At 37.2% G+C, this 24519-nt stretch overlaps 1 protein-coding gene across 6 annotated transcripts in view; it reads right to left on the reverse strand.

Moving 5' to 3' along the window:
* Positions 1-24519, reverse strand: part of LOC121384648 (A-kinase anchor protein 13-like) — a 262118-nt gene that overhangs the window by 163500 nt on the left and 74099 nt on the right. For all 6 annotated transcript variants that reach the window (XM_041515136.1, XM_041515150.1, XM_041515144.1 and 3 more), the window contains one exon: positions 21322-21404. In XM_041515136.1, the coding sequence (XP_041371070.1) occupies positions 21322-21404 (83 nt within the window). The remainder of the gene's footprint in view (positions 1-21321; positions 21405-24519) is intronic.

A 24519-nucleotide genomic window follows, 5' to 3' on the forward strand; every position in this document is an offset into this window, starting at 1 on the left:
TATAGTCTTAGAGAGAAAACTTTTCCATTAGTAGCAAGGGACTGGTACCAACTGGTATATACGTCCCTTTTCTGTTATGCATAAAACACATTTTGAGCTTCTACAGACAAAACTGACAGGCAGCAAGAGCCAATTGACACTAACAATACACAATATGCTTCCTGGTATTCAAATTTTACAAGCAGCGTTTGCTAGAAATCAGGGCCAACTAGGTTGACATTAGGAAGACCAGTATTAAATTTGAATCATAAAAGTTTTTAAAAAAGAAGATTAGTTTACATTTACATGAAATTAGAATAAAGTTTATATCAGTACAAGCAGTCAAGAACAGCTTCTCAATTTGTAGCATTTGCTAACAAATAAAAATATCAAGATCAGAAACAGTTTTTCAGTGCACAAAATGAAGTTCGAGGCCTGTAATATAAGCTAGAAGTTGTAAGGAAAAGGAAGGAAGGAAATGTTTTATTTAATGACGCACTCAACACATTTTATTTACGGTTATATGGGGTCGGACATATGGTTAAGGACTACACAGATATATAGAGGAAACCCGCTGTCGCCACTTCATGGGCTACTCTTTTCAATTAGCAGCAAGGGATCTTTTATATGCACCATCCCACAGACAAGATAGTAAATACCACAGCCTTTGTTATACCAGTCGTGGAACACTGGCTGGAACGAGAAATAGCCAAATGGGGCCACCGACGGGAATCGAACCTAAACCGACCGCATATCAAGTGAGCGCTTTACCACTGGGCTACGTTCCGCCCGTTTGTAAGAAAAATGTTTACGCCCGTTTGTAAGAAAAATGTAACTAAATAATAAACAAGAATCCCACAGAATTAAATGTCTTGCTACCCAAACCTTTTCAGTGCACTGTGATGAACATCCATAGATGCAACTATAAACCAAGTTTCAATGACCTTATAGTTTGTGAGAAACTGATCTAAACTTGAAACTTTAAGGCTAAACATTAACACAAAAGATAATGCCACCACTGCCACCCCTGCCACCACTGTCACATTCAGAAAAGAAATACCTTTATTACCCATATGGCTAAAAATATCATTGTACATATCAAAGTGATACGTCCCACTAGTACATCAAGTGGGACGTGTACATCAAGTGGGACGTAACACTTTGACATCACACGATGACGTCATCGATTGGTGCACTACAACCTTACAGGAACATCAACCAAACGAGTTGAGTGATACTAGTATAAATTAAGATCGATTATGCGTAATAAATTAGAGGATATTAAACCGTTAAAATTTTGTCTCGCCTTTTCAAAGAATTTTCATTTTTACTCACTAAAGCTCGTGACTACTTAAAATTATTTTATTCACAAGGGACATCAACATGATACGAAATGGAAACTCGTTTAATATCCTATAAATATCTCACCATTTTGGAACTTGGACAGGGTTTTAATGTGCTCATTCTTTGAAAAGACGAGACAAAAAGTTGTAAAGGCCATATTTTACAATGCCAAATAGCTAGGTTTATAGTGTCTAAAGCAGCCAACATAATGTCTGAATTCTGTCTTAGGTGGCCCATTAGTACAGTGTAATGGTGATGCGGAGAGTCTGAGATTCAAGAACATCAGACAATCACCGAGATTTAGGCAAACTCTATAGCCTCCTGACACTTGATGTGTGCAACAGAGAATGAAACAGTGTTTATGGGTAGTGATTAATGGCTCCCCTAACTTAGATTATGGGGAGACATTTAAGATACACAAGTGTTAGGGGCCGTCCATAATTTTCAAAAGCGTACAAACCGTACACTTTTGACCACCCCTCCCCCCCCACCCCCTAAAAGTGTACATCCCCAAATGAAAAATGTTGATCGACAGTTTTCATTTTTTTAAAGTGTACGCTGGCCCCTTAAACACACCCCCCCCCCCCCCCCCACGTACAGTTTGAACGCTCGTGAAAATGTTGAAAATTATGGACGGCCCCTTACCATTGATATTTTTATCCTATATTAGTACTAAGGAAGTTCAAAATCACCCTCCTTGAACTAATCTTAGTTCAAAATCACCCTCCTGAACTAATCTTAGTGAGTGATGACCAGCTTTGGTTGTGTCGTGGTTAAGCCATCGGACATAAGGCTGGTAGGTACAGGGTTCGCAGCTCAGTACTGGCTCTCACCCAGAGTGAGTTTTAACGACTCAATGGGTAGGTGTAAGATAACTAAACTCTCTTCTCTCTCACTAACCACTAACAACTAACCCACTGTCCTGGACAGACAGCCCAAATAGCTGAGGTGTGTGCCCTGGACAGCATGCTTGAACCGTAATTGGATATAAGCATGAAAATAAGTTAAAAGAAGAAAATAAGTGATGGAGAGTCAGAGCATATAAAGTTTGTTTTGTTTAACAACACAACTCGAGCAGTGATTAATTAATCATCGGCTATTGGCTGTCAAACATTTGGTAATTCTGACACATAGTCTTCAGAGGTAACCCGCTACATTTTTCCATTAACAGCAAGGTACCTTTTATATGCACTTTTCCATAGACAGATAAGCACATACCATGGCCTTTGATTCATTCATTTCAACTTATTTTCATGCTTATGTCCAATTAAGGTTCAAGCACATTGTCCTAGGCACACACCTCAACTATCTGGGCTGTCTGTCCCGGACAGTGGGTTAGTTGTTAGTTGGTTAGTGGTTAGTGAAAGAGAAGAGGGTGTAGTGGCCTTACACCTACCCATTGAGCCCTTAAGAACTCGCTCTGGGTGGGAGCTGGTACTGGCCTGCGAACCCTGTACCTACCAGCCTGTAGTCTGATGGCTTAACCACTGCGCCACCGAGGCTGGTACGGCCTTTGACCAGTTGTGGTGCACTGATTGGAATGAGAAAAAAGCCAGTTAGTTGAATGGATTCATCAAGGTGGTTTGATCCTCTGACTACACAAGTGAGCACTCAACCGGCTGAGCTAAATTCTGCCCAGTCAGAATGTATCTTCAATTAGACATGCATTCTTCTTTAGTTTTTACATCTATACAAAGTCATTTATTATACTTCTAGAAAAATCAAGGTCTTTCATGAAAATTTTCATACTGAAAATACACCTGATATATCTAACAAGGGGAGGTTATTAATAGTTTTAGCATTTTAATTAATACAGATGACCACACAATGTACCATAGCAGGGCTCACCATGTCCACTGCCAAATTAGTCAATTACAAATTTTGTATACAAAATGGCTACAACATTTAGACTGGCTGATAAAATATTCCTTACATTAACCTCTTGAAAGAAAAATACAAACAATTCAACTCAAATGTAATAACATGAAATCAAAGCTCCCCCCTCAATGCAGTGTAACAGATTAAAACATTTAACACTGTCAATTTCACTCTGGCTGGCTGTGTGTCTTTGATGTAGCCAACCCAAATGAAAAACAAAAATGATGTTTATTTCTTTCATGGGGCAAGCCACTTGCTTTAAAAATTACATAGACTGACAGCTTTATCTGTTGAGTGGCTGTAACAATGAATTAATTGACAACTAGTAAAACACTGAGAAGGCCTGGACAATTGGATTAGTTCATAGTTGTGAACATTTTACCTCTGACACAGTAAGTGTCTCTGTTGAAAACAATGCCAGTGATGCAGTTAGTTGCAGTTGTTTTAACATAAATAAATAGCAGTGATAATTAATGTTAACTTAAAATACGGTGGTTCAAATGTAACATACAAGATACAGTAAAAACTAATCATATTTGATTATCTTTATTAAATTTATTTTGGGACATAATTGCCTTGTCCAAGTCTATCTTTCACTGTCATCAAAGGCTTTAAACTAAGGCATGCACACATAGAAATAATAATGGACTATTCCACTACTGCATGGATGTTTTTGTGTTCTGTCAACTGAGTTCTGTTGTCAGTATTTTTGTTAAGTGATTTTGTAAAAAAAAAAAGAGGACAAATTGCATCTGAAATCCTGACATCAAGACTTAAATCATGCAATAATGGTCCCAGGATTACTGCAATAAACACTTGAACACATTGCTATAAGCACTAGGATGAGTCTTCTTGCGTGAGATGTCAACAATGTGCATCGCCTGTTTTGGTAACCGCATTTTTAATATTAGTTTTTAACCAATATAGGGCATTCTGCTTTGTTCTCTGTGCAATTACAATTGTTTCTGGTAAAATATTAAAGGTTTGTGGAACATTTTATGATGAAATTTACTAGATATTTTTTTTTTTTCATATGCAATTAAAGGGACATTCCTGAGTTTGCTGCAATTTTTAAGATGTTATCGACTAACGGACTTTTAACGATTGTAATTACATATCAAATATATTTTTCTGCATAAAATATTAGTGCCTGTATATTAAACGTGTTTCTGATCGTTCTAATATTTGTACTAGGTTAAATTTCATTTTATTTCCTAAAATATTATATTTTCGTACGTACGAAATTATTTGGAGACAAAATCCAGTTTGGGCTTCTTTCAAATATTAAGACGACCAGAAACGCATTGAAGATACAGACACTGATATTCTAAACAAGAACATATATGTAATATGTAAGTTTAATCGTAGACATATTTTATTAGTCGGGAACATCTTACAATGCAGCAAACTCGGGAATGTCCCTTTAACCAATGTTTGTCTTTATAAAGCTACTGTAAACCGTGAAAAAAATGCGTGCGTATAAATTTTGCGTCGTTCGCATCCAACCTTATGTCGCGAAATTAATATGCACACACTATTTTCCAGTTTGAAGTGTGCATAAAGTAATTTGTTTTGTTTTGAAATATTTTATTGAGAATAAAATTCACAAAAAGATTCACTCAACAGGCAACACGAGCTCTCCTTAATGGCGACTAATCGTTAATTGTTTTATGTAACTTCAATCGATGGCGACTAATTGTTTATTGTTTTATCTACCAAAGGGTGTTAACAGTTAACAACTGAAGCTGTGAGTTGTGATTCTAATACAGGTGAGGTGGGTAGGGCCTAATCCCCTCTATAGACTCTGTACCAGGCACAATTGCTTGATGTAGGATAACAGAATATTGATTTACAGACAGTAACTTTATAACAATTACAGTGAGCTGTCTTTATCCACTTTTTTTTTTGAGCTGTCAACAGTCGTTCGCGAAATTTACACGTCGCGAACATGCGCTAAGGTATACATCTGCGAAAAAAACATGTCGCAATATTAATACGGTTTACAGTATTCAAATATGCAACATAATTTATATTGATTTAATGCTAAATGGTTCTGTGCAAATAACCGATTTATGCTATAAACCGATATGCAATAAAGTGGATTTGACTACTTTATAAATCTGAAAACTGGCTAAACCAAAATTCATTCCACTGTAAGCCTTGCATAGACCAGTTTATCACTGAATGACTTGGGATGATGTTGATGATGTACAACATTAGTAAATAACATGTGTTATCTCTATCCTTTGTTACGCTTGTTACCTACATCAACAATTACAACTGTCTCCTTTTACCAGCCCAATTAATTAATAACCTTCGCTTCCAGGCTAATTAACGACCTCCTAATGCGCCCTGACTTTGATTGAGTGTTTTGTCGAAACTGGCTCAGTCTTATCTGGTAAACACCTCCCACGTGTCTCAGTCAGGCTCCATAACAACAACAGAAGCTGGCAATCAATGCAAAGTTCTCGGAAACCACGAAAACCACGCCCCGGCAGATATAAACTTCTAATATCAAGAATCAACGGGCAATCAACCTAACACACAGAGAATACGAAGAAGAAAAAGGAGCAGCAATCAATCAATCCTGCGGTAGAGCCAACTTCATAATGGTCCTCCATGGAGATATCTAAACAAAGAGATAGCCAAAGATCTAAACACAGAGATAGTCGGAGATCTAAACACAGATACAAACACAGAGATAGCCAGAGATCTAAACACATAGATAAAAACACAGAAATAGTCAGAGATCTAAACACAGAGATAGTCGGAGATCTAAACACAGAGATAGCCAGAGATCTAAACACATAGATACAAACACAGAGATAGAGATCTAAACACAGATAAAGCCACAGATCCAAACACAGAGACAGTCAGAGATCTAAACACAGAGATAGTAAGAGATCTGAACACAGAGATAGAGATCTAAACAGAGATAGTCGGAGATCTAAACAGAGATAGTCAGAGCAGCCAGTTTAATGATGTATGAATTTCTTGTAATTATAGTTTAATTCATTATGTTCCTCCATGGAGAAATACAAACACAGAGATAGCCTGAGATCTAAACACAGAGATAGTCAGAGATCTAAACACAGAGATAGCCAGAGATCTAAACACAGACATAGCCAGAGATCTAAACAAAGAGATAGTCAGAGATCTAAACACAAGGATAGCCGTAGATCTAAACACATACATAGCCAGAGGTCTAAACACAGAGATAGCCAGAGATCTAAACACATAGATACAAACACAGAGATAGTCAGAGATCTAAACACAGATAGAGATCTAAACACAGAGATAGCCGGAGATCTAAACACAGAGATAGCCGGAGATCTAAACACAGAGATATTCAGAGATCTAAACACAGAGATAGCCGGAGATCTAAACACAGACATAGCCAGATATCTAAACAAAGAGATAGTCAGAGATCTAAACACAGAGATAGCCAGAGGTCTAAACACAGAGATAGCCAGAGATCTAAACACATAGATACAAACACAGAGATAGTCAGAGATCGAAACACAGGTAGAGATCTAAACACAGAGATAGCCAGAGATCTAAACACAGAGATTGCCAGAGATCTAAACACAGAGATTGCCAGAGATCTAAACACAGAGATAGCCGGAGATCTAAACACTGAGATAGCCGGAGATCTAAACACAGAGATAGCCGGAGCATCTAGTGTAGTGATGTATGAACGTCTTGTAATTCCTCTTAAGATGGCCAGAACTGCTGTCTGTATACTACATTACATAGTGTTGTATGTTAGTGTGTTGTTCCACACCTTGGATCAGTCTGAAAAAATATCTTCCACCCCTCCCCACATCAGAGTGAAAGATTCTTCCTTCATTAGAATCAATGATCTTCTTACCCCCAATCAAGCTAAAAGATCTCCCAACCATCACAAGAATAAAAAAATATCCTCCATCCCCACCTGAATGAAAAGCCTCCAAACCTCATCAGAAAAATTAAAATCCCCTTTTATCAGAAAGGAAAATCTTCCCTCCATCAGAATGAACTGTGTGTTAACCACTCTAGTAAACTTCAGCAGTATGATGATTACCTGTAACATGCACACCAGTCAGTGCATCATGTATGTCAAAGGCCATGGTATGTGCTATCCTGTCTGTGGGATAGTGCATATAAAAGATCCCTTGCTACTGATGGAAAAATGTAGCAGGTTTCCTCTCTCAGACTATATGTCAAAATCACCAAATGTTTGACATCCAATAGCCAATGAAAATGAAATCAATGTGTTCTAATTGTGTCATTAAACAAAATAAATTTTAACCAGCTAGTGGATAAATACTCATCAGAAATGTATACATGTACCTTGTCAAAGGCTTCTTCTTTTTTTTTCTTTTTTAAAAAGCATATTACTGCTACATGTAGGTATCCCACGAAGTGATTTGTTTGATATTTGCCGATTGTTAAGCTGTATCATTAAGAAGGTACACCGGCCTCGGTGGTGTCGTGGTTAGGCCATCGGTCAACAGGCTGGTACGTACTGGGTTCGGATCCCAGTCGAGGCATGGGATTTTTAATCCAGATACCAACTCCAAACCCTGAGTGAGTGCTCCGCAAGGCTCAATGGGTAGGTGTAAACCACTTGCCATATCTGACGCCATATAACCGTAAATAAAATGTGTTGAGTGTGTCATTAAATAAAACATTTCTTTCTTTCTTTCATAAAGGTGATCCAGTTTATTTAAGTATCTCAGTACTCTACCTTCAACTGATGCTGCTGGTTATATAGTAGTCTTCATTATCTTGAGGCATGCGGGCTCCTCGTAAAGAGATGAAGTGTATGCTTTATGACACCCAGCACAGTATTTAATCAATGGCACTTCAATAACACACCATCCTACCATACTGTGATTTCCATCTAAGTAACCAATTGATCAGTTACAAAATTATATTTTCATAAACAGCGAGTTATCTAATTAGTCTAGGTTCAACTCATAAGAATGAACTCTCAAGTTTAGTTAATCTACAAACCTGTAACACATTTGGGTAAAGATATAATAAAATGAAACAAGAATTTGTGGCGTTAAAACAGGGGGAAATGCTTTAAATGTAGACTAAATCTGGTCTCCATAATCATTACTTCTCAGAAGAAGTATGTGTCTGTTTAAAAATAACTTTCAGACAGGTACACAGGCAGATACACAGACAGAGCAGGAAATAAAATAATTTATTTACAGCATGTTATCTTATAAAACAGTTATATATGAATGGCTTCAAAGTTGAGTTTCTGCATGTAACATTTGAACAAATATATATCATGCAACCATGCTTCCTAATTCGAAGTGTTATCACGTCACTATACTTCCTCGGTTTGGTTCACCTGTTGCACCGTTATCTAAACCTCCCCAAATAACCACGATATCAAAACGTAGTAACCTGATATTCTACATATATATATATATATATATATATATATAGTCAGACCTCGTTACAACTGCCAATACTACGACATTTACATCATCCGACCACATATTGTTGGGAACAAACGTACATCAATGTTATTCTGTTCATTACACTGGAATTTACACCTTCCAACACTGACAGAACAAATTAGGAACAAATGTGCATCCAATGTCTGAAAACACCTCTTTACAACATTATATAATCACAGATGCCGTAGCATGTTGGCAGTACACGCAGCCATTTGGCATTCTTGATGTCTGTTAAATCTTTAGACATGTAGTGCTTTTGAAAGTAAGCCTTTAGTCATTTAATTAAAGGATTAATTTTGAACAATCAAGTCTTCTATTTTTATGACATTTTGTAAATGAAGTAGGTACCTTTAACCAAAGAATGATTAGACTGACAATGAATGCACCTTGATTAATAATAATATATTTAATGTTTTTTAAAAACATATAATATATGTACATGTATTTGTTGTTTTTAATATTAATTGCAAAGCATTAATTATTTAAATATGGTAAAACGCTCGCGTGATACATGGTGGGTCTGTGATCGATCCCCGTCGGTGGGCCCATTGAGCTATTTCTGATTTCACCAGTGTGCCACGACTGGTATTTCAAATGACGTGGTATGTGGTACCCTGTGCATATAAAAGATCCCTTGCTACTGGTGGAAATATATAGTGGGTTTCCTCTGTAAGATTATGTCAAAATTACAAAATGTTTGACACCCAATAGCCAATGATTAATAAATCAATGTGCTCTAGTGGTGTTGTTAAACAAAACAAACTTTTATAGTGGCAATTTCGATATAATTACAAATTCGATATACAGTGGACCGTCGAAATAGTCCGCTTTACATAGAGGACCGGTTTATGGTTCTTGAATGATCGACAACTCGCGATCAACAATGACATTTGAACCTATGGATGGTTGGGAAACACAGTCATACAAGCCAGACTTGTGATCGTTTATTTCACAGACATAAAAAATATACTTAAAGGGACATTCCTGAGTGCTGCAATTTTGAAGATGTTATCAACTAACAGAGACTTTTTAACGATTGTAATTACATATCAAATATATTTTTCTGCATAAAATATTAGTGGCTGCATATTAAACATGTTTCTGGTCGTTCTAATATTTGTACAAGGTTAAATGTCATTTTATTTCCTAAACCATTATTTATTCGTACGTACGAAATTGCCGTTTTCCGGTTTTTGGGGTCGCTCCGCCATTATAAATGAAATAAGACAAGACAAAATGAACGAGCGACTCACACCTATTTATACATGCGTTAGGTTGACAGTATAACTCACTGAATTCATAAGAGTGAAATCAGTTAGGTATCAACACACAAATATTAATTCGAATGATCTAACGGCCTACCACAATAAGAATAAACTTCACACGAGTGCGATTACATTTTGTATTTGATCTTGCGACGGCATCCTGATTACTTGGCAATTGATGATCATTGTTCAACTAATTAAGCAGCCCATCGTTTAGTCAAATCCAAATCCGGTGTAGACAGAAGTAATTAATGCATGAACGGTTCTTTCATTCGTGATTTTTGATCCGGAGTCCGGAGTCCATTACGTCATCAGCTTTCCATTGACGGTGTAATTAAATCAACATCTGATGAGTGAGAGCAATTCAACTCTCTCACGAAACAAGCCTGTCATGTAGAGATAAACATACACTTTTTAACGATATATATATATATATATATATACAACAAAACATGTACATTTTGTGTACATCAAGTAGACAGGAATAACCCCTCCTCCATCACCACCCTACCCCCACCCTCCATAATCTATAAAGACCAGCAGGGATCAAACTTAACAATTTGTCTCCCACCAATGGCAATTTTGAGCCTGCCTACGACATATTTTAAAAAGTGCCTATGGCAGCAAATATGTAGACATATTTCAAATATACAAATGTTATGTAATGTACACTATAGTCTGTCCCAGCTTCCAGGAACAGTGTTTTTAGTAAATAATTGCAGTTTGATTTGAAGTAAGAAGAAAATAAAAATGTTTTGGAAATAACAAAAAAGCACTATTTTTGTGTACAGTTTAAAAAACAACTGGCTCAGAAATACATAACTTTTAGTACAAATATCATAGTAAGAAAACGGCATTCCTTGTGGGAAGGACTCTAGGTGTATACATTTTGCCATCATTGAGCTTTACCGATGGCACAAAAGTTCTGTCAAGTGATGCTCCCGAATACTGCTCTATATATCTCAACAAAGTCAATGCCATCTTTTTATTACCATCTGTGCCATCGTTTTAAGTTCAGTGTAACTCAAATGGTTTTTAACTAAAAAGTACCCAAAGCCCCAGTTTTGTTTTAGATAACGACATAATAAAAACATTTTGTCATCGTTGAGGAGCTTTACCGATGGCACAAAAGTTCTGCCAATTGATGCTCCTGGATACAGCTCTATATATATCAAAAAAAAAGTTTGTTTTATTTAACGACGCCACTAGAGCACATTGATTTTTAATCTTATCATCGGCTATTGGACGTCAAACATATGGTCATTCTGACACTGTTTTTAGAGGAAACCCGCTGTCGCCACATAGGCTACTCTTCTTTACGACAGGCAGCAAGGGATCTTTTATTTGCGCTTCCCACAGGCAGGATAGCACAAACCATGGCCTTTGTTGAACCAGTTATGGATCACTGGTCGGTGCAAGTGGTTTACACCTACCCATTGAGCCTTGCGGAGCACTCACTCAGGGTTTGGAGTCGGTATCTGGATTAAAAATCCCATGCCTCGACTGGGATCCGAACCCAGTACCTACCAGCCTGTAGACCGATGGCCTGCCACGACGCCACCGAGGCCGGTATATATATATCAATGACAGCGACTACCGTCGGTTTATTGCCATCTGTGCCATCGTTTTAAGATCAGTGTACCGTATATCTTCGCCTGTAAGTCGATCTCGGCTATAAGTCGAGTCCCTAATTTCAAGCCCTGAAAACTTATTTTTTTATTGACCCGTTTATAAGTCGACCCATGAAAAACTACTTATAAATATTGAAATATTTCTTATTTTCAGCACTTCGGTTTTCACGTTTTGTACATCGCAATATAATCAGACTATTCCAATCAAACTATCATTATTACATAGCATCAAAACGAAATATTCCCTTAGTAGAGAGTGAAAGCTGTTTGACTGTTACTGTATAGTATTGTACAGATGGTTTTGTGCACAGACAACAACTTTATTTATAAACACTGACAACAGATCACTACAATAAAACTGAAAGTATCACGTTTTGCCGCCATACTAATACATGTAAGGAGGATAACTCTGGAAAGTACACTGGTTTTTGTACCAAATGATGTGTGTCCCTATTGCTCTAGATAGTGAACTGCAGAGATCAGTCTATTTTAAGGGAAGGCTCAGTAATATTCATGAAGTTAATCACCGCCAAAACATTGTTTGAACAACCATTAATGCCAGTGACCAGATTTCAAAATAAACTCAGGCAACAGGTAGTTAGTATTGTTTACATTTTTACTATTAGTGATGACTGTTAATTTAACTAAGTGGACTGTTATCTTGGCATGTGAGTGAGATCGTACGCCTTTTCGCATAACCAAAACCGTTCTAATGCCAAAAAAAATAGGTTATAAAAAATAAATGTGTCAAATTAACATATTTGAGTATAAATACATGGCATACTTCAACAATAAAACTTGTAAAATAATCCCCAAAACAGTAATATTTTTTGGTGAATTTTTTTTACCCTCTTATAAGTCGACCCCCCAAGTTATAAAATAATTTTTGGGTGAAAAAAATTCGACTTATAGGCGAAGATATACGGTAACTCAAAAGTTTTTTAATCAAAGAGTACCCAGTGACCCAAAGCCCCAATTTTGTGTTGGGATAACAACACAATAAAAACGTAAGACTAAGACTGGTGGATCATGTTCCTGCTGACAGAGATCCTGGAAGATGTGGCAGCTGTTAAATCACCTCCACGTAGCCGACACAACGAGGAAGAAAAAACATACCACTTAAATGTGTGCTGAGGAAGATCAATACACCCATTTCTCACACACCTTTCAACAGCCGCAATCAATACAGTCCAACCACTGTGCCAAACACATGCACGGAATATGAATATTCTTTTGTGTTCTTTGTACTCTTTTTAAGATAGTTTTGTTTGTTTAGTAACAGTATGTCAGTCCTAGACTTCGTAATTTCCCGTTTTCAACTTCATCCATTCAAATCTGAATTATTATTATTTTTAAATTAAAAAAATTCTTACGTTTTGTATTTTCTTCTCTCTTTTTTTCTAATGTGAGTCCGACTAAACCAGTTCCCAAAAGGAGTTTGTTTTTGCTTGTTATATACATTTGAAAACAACTTGTAAAATAAATAGTATCAACCGACCAATTGTATAATTGTATTCTCTATTTCTGTGCCTGTGTTGTAAAAGTTTATGTTGATGTTTTTATGCATGCATGACAGGCTTTTTCTTTTCTTTTTTTTTCTTTTTCAGAATTTTAATATTAAATTATTATTTTTTTTTTTTTAAACCTCACTGAAATACATACATATAAATTTGACTAAATCACCATGATGTGTGATAACTGCGAACACTTCCACTGATCATAAATATATAAGCATTTCCTTGTCTTCTGATAACAGTTCAAAATTTATGTTGTGGAGTACACCTGGCAAATCTGTAGATACAGAGATACAACAAAATGTTGTAAGAACACTAATTGTCTTTAAATGTGAAGAACTATTTCTATTTAGGCTTAAAAAAAAAAAAAAAAAAAAATCTTTTTAAATCGAATCAAACTGAGAAACCGTAATGTGTTTGGGTTTTTTTGCTTAAAAAAACTTCAGGATCGCTGCATAAAATTAGGGTAGGTCGGAAAACTGGAAACACCTTTTTTTTTTAGGCCTTAACATTCATACATACTAACTACCATAGAATTAGTTCTACCTAACATTCATACATACTAAATACCACAGAATTAGTTCTATTTAACATTCATACATACTAGTTCTACCTAACATTCATACATACTAACTACCATAGAACTAGTCCTACATAACATTTATTCATATTAAATACCATAGAACTAGTTCTACCTAACATTCATTAATACTAAATACCATAGAATTGGTTCTATTTAACATTCATACATACTATTTACAATAAAACTAGTTCTACATAACATTCATTCATACTAAATACCACACAACTAGTTCTACCTAACATTCATACATACTAAATACCATAGAACTAGTTCTACCTAACATTCATTAATACTAAATACCACAGAATTAGTTCTATTTAACATTCATACATACTAATTACTATAAAACTAGTCCTACATAACATTCATTCATACTAAATACCACACAACTAGTTCTACTTAACATTCATTCAGACATGCACTAAATACCACCACCTAGGCTAAACAGCATTTTTCCCCCTTTCTGCCCACTTGCCATTGTTTTGTTGCACTACACAGAGTCAAGTAAATGGAACACCCCCATAAATCTCACAAAACACATGAAGTAGGAGTAGGAGGCCTGGGCTCGGTGCCACATGGTCAAATAATAGTTCACCATGTGAGAGAGTGGCGCTACCTGGCCTGCTTTACCAGCCACACACACTTCCTGCACCAAGGTGTTTTCACTTGGGTCTTGATGCTGTGTTCTGGCTCCTGGCAATATCCAGTTACAAACCTCACTGGCTTGTAGTACACAGTAGAATAACGGGCCTGGGTTTTCATCAGATTTAAACAGAATCCGTATGGATTTCTGCACCTTTATGTCCTTTTTTTCATCAATTTTGTGCTAAGTGACTAATTAATTGAGAATTTAATGTTAATCAATAATATATAGATAATAATACACCAGTACCTATTGGAGATGATTTATTTTACAGTGAGTGGTTGCCAAATGTATCTAATGAGCGAAAAAAATTTAAGATACTTTTGAAAACCATGAGTTGTAAGTAAGATAAATAACAGGGAATTATTCTATTTCATACACACCTTTAAAAAGTAATTTTAATATATACTCAACAACAAAAGTTTAGCAAATATCTTTTATGACATCTACATTTACCATGGTTGAATAAACTTAATAGAAAACCAGGTCCTCCTGTTGTGTTAATGCAAAGGTTGATGAGTTTATGTTGTTTGCAAATGGTAAACATTTCAGATGTGAATACTAATTAATAAAAATAGGTTAATTTATAAATGTTATGCCATTTCTTTTAACATTAGCTAAACTTTCGTTGTTGAGTATATAGTTATAATGGGAAAAACACTGAACTAAAAGCCTCAACATTAGGTTGAACCCTAAAATGTAACTGACATCCTAGACATAATTGACGTACTAAAATGATGCCTTCCTTTGTAATTACTCAGGACACCTAGGTCATGACCTCAGAACAGCCAGTCACAAGTCTCAGAAGTGATCTCCAACAAATGTTGGGTGACGATACTCTGGATGTCTGACCAGATCCTTGTTTTGTTTCTCCAAAGATTGGTGTTACAGGAGTCTAATTGCATTCACGTAATTTCATTGTGGGAATATTATGGGAATCAGATTTTCAGATGCCCATCAAATAATGATTCTAGAATAAAGTATTTTACTGGCCCCAGAAACATCGATGATATCATTATCAGGGTTGTAATCACATAATTTCATTGTGGGAATACTAAGGGAGTCAGATTTTCAGATTCCCATCAAATAATGATCATGGTATAAAATCTTGGTCCAGCACTGGCAGATCAGAAGATGGGTGGGGGAGGTAACTATATATTAATTTGATTATCAACTGGGGGGGAGGCAATGCATTACATTCAAAGTTGGGTCTTTCCACTTCCGACAGCAATGTTCAGAACATTGTGGTAGTTCTTTGCCAATATGGTCCACTAGGAGTACGGACAATTGCTCACCGGACAATACCTCACCGGACAATACCTCACCGGACAATTGCTCACCGGACAATTGCTCACCGGACAATACCTCACCGGACAATACCTCACCGGACAATACCGGACAATACCTCACCGGACAATTGCTCACCGGACAATACCTCACCGGACAATACCTCACCGGACAATTGCTCACCGGACAATACCTCACCGGACAATACCTCACCGGACAATTGCTCACCGGACAATTGCTCACCGGACAATACCTCACCGGACAATACCTCACCGGACAATACCTCACCGGACAATACCTCACCGGACAATTGCTCACCGGACAATACCTCACCGGACAATTGCTCACCGGACAATTGCTCACCGGACAATACCTCACCGGACAATTGCTCACCGGACAATACCTCACCGGACAATACCTCACCGGACAATTGCTCACCGGACAATACCTCACCGGACAATTGCTCACCGGACAATACCTCACCGGACAATTGCTCACCGGACAATACCTCACCGGACAATTGCTCATTGGACAATACCTCACCGGACAAATGCTCACCGGACAATACCTCACCGGACAATTGCTCACCGGACAATACCTCACCGGACAATTGCTCATTGGACAATTGCTCATCAATAAAGTGAGAAATAGGACAATTGCTCACCACAATTGCTGATTTGTTTATCAATACAAATTTAATTTAGGTTATGGTATGTGTGTGTAAATGGTTGGGTGGGAGTGGGAATCTCTGATATTATTAGTGGGTATGGTAAACTCAGTTTATTAAACACCTTTAAATAAAATAACAAAATTAATTCTAAATCAGCTATATTTTAAACAAGTTCAGCACATCAGTTCAGCATAGAAATGTCAATTAAACACTTATAGGAACTTCAAAAACTTGTGTAATTAACACAACTTTGAAGTTGTGCCTTTAGAAATTCTATGTTGTATGTTCCTTTTTATTAACAAAAGAAAATATATCAAAGGTGACCACGATTACGTAACTCCATTGCCTTCTAAAAATTTTATTAATAAAAAAAACCTAAAAGTGAGCAATTGTCCTATTTCTCACTTTATTGGTGAGCAATTGTCCAGTGAACAATTGTCCGCTGAGGTACTGTCCAGTGAGGTATTGTCTGGTGAGCAATTGCCCTACATTCGGTCCACTATGTATAGAAGACAGTTGGCCATTGATTACAGGTTGCCACATATACAATCTTTAAAACATTTGTTATTGTTTCTTATTTTGCAGTCTGTACTGCTAATCAATAATTGTGTGCTCCACAGTTGACTACAAATCAACTTTTGACACGTTCCCTCCTTCAGAAATAAGATAAGTGGAATGTATTAACATAACCGTTCTCAACAAGTTTGTTTTCTTTTTCCATTTAATTATTTAATTCCTACTTCATGCAGTGTATTGTCATAGTAAGTGAATCTACAAATATCACGTTTAGCCTACCCAGGGGCAATTAGATGCCTTCCAGAGTCCTACTTTCTTGATTGATACACAGTGGAGATGTCGGGACTGAATGGGTACTAGTATTCCTGAAGGTGTGAGGATGAGTTATTTGCTGCACCGTGTCGCTCTTGTTAAAATATCACTTTTATATAATTGTAAACATTTACTGCGGCTGCTTAATACACGTATTTTTGCGATTTGGGGTCCGATTTAAGTGGTTGCTGGCCACGTTAGGCAGGTGACCGCTGATTACAGGTGGCCGCTAGGACAGGTTTCACTATATATATATATATATATATATATATATATATATATATATATATATATATATATATATATATATATATATATATATATATATATATATATATGCACAGTGCTGTTATTAAGTACTGTCAGTGCTGTATGCTATGATAACCAATACTGATCATGTATAAATATACACAGTTTATCGTTTACTGACAGTGACAGAAATATAACACTTCTTGTGTTGGTAATGAAAGATAAATATCAATTCATTTACCGATATTGATTTACATACATGCAGTTTGTTTTATCGAGAATGAAAGAAATATAATATTTACTGTGTTGCTTTAAGATCCAAATAAAGGCTATTATATACATAACTTGATTGGAGCTAGAGAAAAATATATTGATCTGGAATGGATCAATGCAGGTGGTATAGTATTTGTAGATCGAATGCATTCATCATCTATATATAAACATTGAATGTCCTACAGATGCAATTTGCTTTAGTATGAAGAATTTATTTCAACTTATTGGGTTTTTTCTCATTCCAACCAGTGCACCAAAGGTATGTGCTTTCCTGTCTGTGGGAAAGTGCATATAAAAGATCCCTAGCTGCCTAAGGAAAAATGTAGCAGGTTTCCTCTGCTGACTAAGTGTCAGAATTACCAAATGTTTGATATCCAATAGCCAATGTTTAATTAATCAATGTGCTCTAGTGGTGTCGTGAAACAAAACAAACTTTTTACTTAAAAACATTTCTTTCTTTCTTTCCTTACCACAGCTTTGATAAACTAATCCTGAAGCACTGGTTAGAATGGGAAATAACCTGATGGGTCCAGAAAGGTGGAAAGACAGGAAAGAACTGTTTACGACACCTCAGCACCAGACCTTGCTTTTTAAGGTGCATGGGTGCGATTGCACTCGTACAGTGCACATAATTTCAATCTGATGAGTGTGAAAAACAGCGCATGTTACACTCAACAAACGGCGCACGTAAAATAGATGGGTATATTTATTTCCACTGTTTACAAAAATCAACAGTTTTCATAGCTCATTTAGCTGATAGGAAGGTTCTTTTAATAAAACAATAAAAATTTAAAATATGGCATTGGCTTCCATGCAGTCGTTAAACTGGTATTTCTCTTTGTTGAACAAATTGGGAAATACAGGTTTAATAGACAATTTTGTAGACATACCAGTCAAAATCCAATCGGAGCTACACTGCCTATTTTATTTATTTTAGAAGAGAGTGATTTTTCACTCGCCTATAATTTTCAAAAACCAAGGACTGCAGCACAGTTTAAATTATGGTCAATGATGTGGATCCATCCTGTGTCATCCTACAAGAGCACTCTACACTTGGGCTAACCAAAACGCTGGAGGTAAAAAAGTGCTATTTTACCCACAGTGCTAGACTAAACAGATGCTGGTTCCTAGATTCACCGATTTCACCCACAAGTCCTCATCAGGTTACAGTCTCAGATGAGAATTCTCACTCACCTCATCCCAGTGACTCCAGGCTAAATGTAACCTCTATTATTGATATTTCTAAGGTAAAGTTTGGTGTTTGCCCTCAAAAACATTCATTTTGATACTCAGTGTAGAGGTGGGTAGGGGCTGCCATTCCCCAAAGCTCTGCCTCATACACATACATGCATATAAACTGGAATGAAAACCAGTGTTCCACCATACAAACAGAGTAACTAACAGATTAGTTGCAGGTAGCTATTAGTCATTAAGAAGGTTACTCCACCACGACTGGTACATCAAAGGCCATGGTATGTGCTATCCTGTCTATGGGATGGTGCATATAAAAGATCCCTTGCTGCTAATCGAAAAGAGTAGCCCATGAAGTGGCAACAGCGGGTTTCCTCTCTTAATATCTGTGTGGTCCGTAACCATATGTCTGACGCCATATAACCGTAAATAAAATGTGTTGAGTGCATCTTTAAATAAAACATTTTCCTTCCTTCCTTAAGAAGGTTACTCGTTAACAGATGCATCTACACCAGAGGAGAAACTGATCTCAATCACACATTGTCAACAACACACTGTCATAACTCTACTGTTTAAAATGTTATCCTGTAAAATCAATGATACTAAGGAAGGCCATCTTCTATACTTCAGTACATACTATCTCAACTTTTCTATATAATCAACAAACCAGCAATCCAGTGAATAAAGTAATGTTAATATGGATGTGGATGGATGGATGGATGGATGGATGGATGGATGGATGGATGGATGGATGGATGGATGGATGGACGGATGGAACGATGGATGGATGGATGGACGGATGGATGGATGGATGGATGGACGGACGGACGGACGGACGGATGGATGGATGGAACGATGGAACGATGGATGGACGGATGGATATATGGAGATGCATGGATGGATGGAGGGACGGATAGATGGATGGATGGATGGATGGATGTACGGATGGATGGATGTACAGAGGGATGGATGGATGGGTGTACAGATGGATGGATGGATGGATGGACAGATGGATGTATGGATGGATGCATGGATGGATGGATGGATGGACAGATGGATGGATGGATGGGTAGGCAGGTGGGTGGATGGATGAGATTGGATGGATGGGATTGGAAAGATGGATATATGGGATGGATGGATGAATGGATAAATGGAAGGTTGATAAGAGGGGATAGATGGATGGGTGAATGGGTGGATTCATAGATGGATGGATGGATGGATGGATGGATATATGAGATGGACAGATGAATGGACAAATGGATGGATGGATGGATGGATGGATGAATGGGTGGATGGAATAATACATTTTGGATGAATGGATGGATGGCTTGGGTGGACATACAGATGGATGAAGATATATATAAGACAAACAGATATAATGATCCAGCTCTTGCAATTCAGAAAATCATTTATTTCATTTCATTATACCTTATTTTCGTGCTTATATCCAATTAAGGTTCAAACACGCTGTTCTGGACACACACCTCAGCTATCTGGGCTGTCTGTCCAGGACAGTGGGTTAGTTGTTAGTTGGTTAGTGGTTAGTGAGAGAAAGGAGGGTGTAGTGAGTGGCCTTACACCTACCCAATGAGCTCTTAAGAACTCTCTCTGGGTTGGAGCCAGTACCGAGTTGCAAACCCTGTACCTACCAGCCTGAAGTCCAACGGCTTAACCACTGCGCCACTGAGGCCAGTTCAGAAAATCAAATGCTGAGACGAAAGTTGTTTGTGTTAGCAAAACAAAACACTGAAATTTGATTTTACATCAGCTTTTTACATCTTTATTTCAGAATTCAGTTCAATATATCTACCATTAGACTGAATCTGACATCAAATTCAGTTTTACAGAAGATATATCAAACTATAATTAAATTTCTGTTACATTCATTACAACGTAACGTATTGGTCCAGACGTAGCAACAGGAGTTTGTTCATTTTTCAATGAACGTAAAAATTACGTCGTCATGGAACGTCATATGTGATGACGTCATTTTATATGGGCAAGTTGTCTTAATGAGCATTATTGTTTATGGATAAAAAATAATTCAAAATAAAGTATGACGTTTTAGTGTTATTATTAGCATGTATCATTCAAATTTAATTTTAAGTATTGTCTGTTATTTCTTTTATGTTCATCTGGGTATGAACAAAAAAAATCATCCACAAACTTATGTGAGAACGGCTTCGCCGATTCACACAGTTTGCGGATGATTTTTTTTGTTCATACCCCGATGAACGTAAAAGAAACAACAGACAATCCTTAAACGCTTAATGCTGATTCAAACTTCAAGGACTGTAGATATGTATTACAATGAAACCCTTCAAACCTGGACCCTCTGTAAACTGGATTTCCCTCAAAACCGAATATTTTTCACGGCCCCTTTTTAAATATCAGTACAGAATATAACCTCTAAACTGAATAACCCATAAACCGACTTTATACTTGGTCCCATGGGTGTTCGGTTAACACAGGTTGCACTGTATTTAATAGTTAAATAAATAAAAATTAAATTAAAACTTCGACTGACCTGTATCAAAAGCCGTGCGAGCTGTACATCTCGATGCTGCAGTACTCCACTGTTGATGGCACGAACCGTGCTCAGACTGGCCTCTGCGGAAACAAACACAGAAGCCAACGATGAAGCAAGGTTTAAAGAGTCTTCCAGAATTAACTTATTTTGTGTCGTGAAATCAGTGAAATCAGTCGTGAATCCAGCCAGAGAAGAGAATCATCTTGTAATCCTCTACTACACAAGAGCGCAAGACACTCCGGCTGATTTCATCTTACTTGTTGCCCTCTCTACCCTTTTTGTCGAAATGGCACTGTAATGGCCGGTCACCCACTAACAGCTATCAATGAAAAGTGTTCCTGGCACTCTCACTCTCACACTCTCTTTCTTCCAAAGAGATGCTAAAAATAGCACCCCAATCATACACTCCTATCAGCTGTTGAAGAAACGGAGCAACTTTCCCTTACTTTCTCCACCAGTGGGCAGTATCAGGTTTGGAGAGGTGAGGTTCTGTTAAGGACACACCTGTACATACATCCCACTGTATTTTAAACAGTAAAAAAAAAGAAGAAAGGAATGGGTTTTTTAACGATGCACTCAAGACATTTTATTTATGGTTATATGGCGTCAAACATATGGTTAAGAATCACATAGAGAGGAAAACCGCTGTCGACACTTCATGGGCTACTCTTTTCGATTAGCAGCAAGGGTTCTTTTATATGCACCATCTCACAGACAGGGTAGTACATACCACGACCTTTGATATACCAGTCGTGCACTGGCTGGAACGAGAAATAGCCCAATGGGCCCACCGACGGGGATCGATCCCAGACCAACCGCACATCGAGCGAACACTTTACCACTGGGCTACATCCTGCCCCTTTTAGACAGTAATTCTCGTTCAAACTTAATTTATCTTGCCTGGACTATTTATCCATTTTAGAGTGGGTGAGTGGTCTTAGTAATACAAAATGTTACAAGGGGGATGCATGGGGGAAATGCTAAATTAATTTTTGAACAGTCTCATTTGTGGGAATATATTACATCTTTTGCACTCTGCCTTGTATGCATTAATGGTTTTGTTATTCAAATTTTATAATACTGTAAGTACTGTAATTAAAATGTTTAAATCCAAATGTTTCATCAGCATATTAGACCATTTTGATGTCTTTCACTGATTACGAACATATAAAGTTAAAGATTGTTTTGTTTAACGACACCATTAGGGCATATCTACTCTCTACCTTTTTATTACTATATATTAATAAATATTAATTATGTTAAATACTTTATTCCATTGGACATTATGTTTTATATATGATTATGCATATTGATTACTGTCTGATGTCCATCTTGTTTAGGAGAGCACTTATATAGGCTCAATCCTTTTGACTTTTTTTCTGATCAATAAAATATTTCAATATCAAAACCACTAGAGCACATTGATTTATTAATTATTGGCTATTGGATGTCAAACATTTGATAATTCTGAAGTTGGTTCTGCCAGTAAGAAATTTTTGGGTATGGCGCTATGGAATTGACGCAATCACAGTCAACAGGGGGTATTGGGGGGGGGGGGGGGGGGCTGTCCCAGAAAGAAAATGGATTAAGTTTAGAGTTACGGTTAAGAAAATCATACAGTAATGATAAGAGTAATTAATTTTGTCAAAAAGTTAACTTAAAAAATAAAATCTGCCAAAATATTTGGGTATGGTGCCATACCTGTTTCACCCTGTGGCCGAAACCCCATGAAGTGTATTCTTCAGAAACAATCCACAACATCTTTCAATTAGCAGTAAGAGATCTTCTATATGTACATTCCCACAGACAGGACAGCACATACCACAGCCATTGATATACCAACCATGATGCACTGGTTGGGACAGGGGAAAAGCCTATCAGAAAACGTGTCCATCAAGGAGGTTTGATCCATCACCCCAAGCTTCTTCGATGAGTAATCTTACTGACTGGACTGAATCTCAACTGATCTGAACATGTTAGCATTTACTCAGAATTTTTGATGTATTTGTAACTGATTAAATGCACTCTGGTCAGTAAATAGAGATTATTATATGAGCTTGTGTGTCATACTGATTTTATGAAATGAGTGTCAGGATTATTGTATTGCCTGAGCGAGAGTGAGGGTAATACATGATTTCTGACGCGAGTTTCGTAAAATCAGTACGACTCACACGGAGTGTAATAATTTCTTTATTATCCATATTATTACTGTTGTTTTCTTTATGAACAACAAGACCCAACTCAAAATGTTTCAGCCACAACTAGAAGGAGATGACAAAATGACGTCATATTTTAAATGCACAGTCTGAGCTAGGACTGGAGAAGCAACGTCATGTGATGACGTCGCTTCCCAAAATTACATCATTACACTTGTTATTACACTTGTGCTTCGTATGATTATTATTAACTCGGTTATGTTGAACCATATGGATAATAAATTCCTGTAATTTAATTTGAACTACATGTAATATCAATGTTCCAGGTACTACTGTGATTGAAACGTGTGTAGGGTTCTACTAAAAATAGGATGACAATATTTGTGCAGAACTAGGGTGTTTGTAAACTCTTATTAACATGCCTATATCCACTCACGGTTCAGGCACGTCCATCCCAAGCACCTTCTGTGGCACAACCAGTGGTCGGGTTTGGGATGGAAGGAACTGAAGTAGTCAAAGATGCCTCCAATATTATGTCCGAAACCAGCAGTTTAAGCCCAATTTTTTATATTATTTTACTTTAAGGTTGGTAATATTTCTATCCATGGTAGACCACCGACTTAAAGCTGTTTGGGTCGTAGGGTCATAGGTTTGTAGGATCGAACCCCCTTAGGTTTTCTGTATTTAAACTGCCTCACTGCTAGTGCACGGGCGTAGGTAGGTGCCAAAAAATAGGGGGGGGGGGGGAGACACACACACACACACACATATATATATATACATGTATAAAAATACATCGCTGCTGCTACAAAGTGGAGAACACAAGCCCCCTTGCTACCTATGCCAGTGTAGTGTAAGTGCTGTCCTGTTTATGGGAAAGTACAGGGCTTGAAATTAATGGTGGCCATGCAGCAAATTTCCACAGGGACCTAGCCATAAGCCCCAATGCCCTGAAAATTATTTTGCAAATTACTAATTGGCTATCATACTCGAACACGATCAGTCTAAGTCAAATAACCTTGCCCTCTAATTGGCCAAA

The sequence above is a fragment of the Gigantopelta aegis genome, chromosome 2, assembly GCF_016097555.1.
Source record: "Gigantopelta aegis isolate Gae_Host chromosome 2, Gae_host_genome, whole genome shotgun sequence".
Classification (NCBI taxonomy): Eukaryota; Metazoa; Mollusca; class Gastropoda; order Neomphalida; family Peltospiridae; genus Gigantopelta; species Gigantopelta aegis.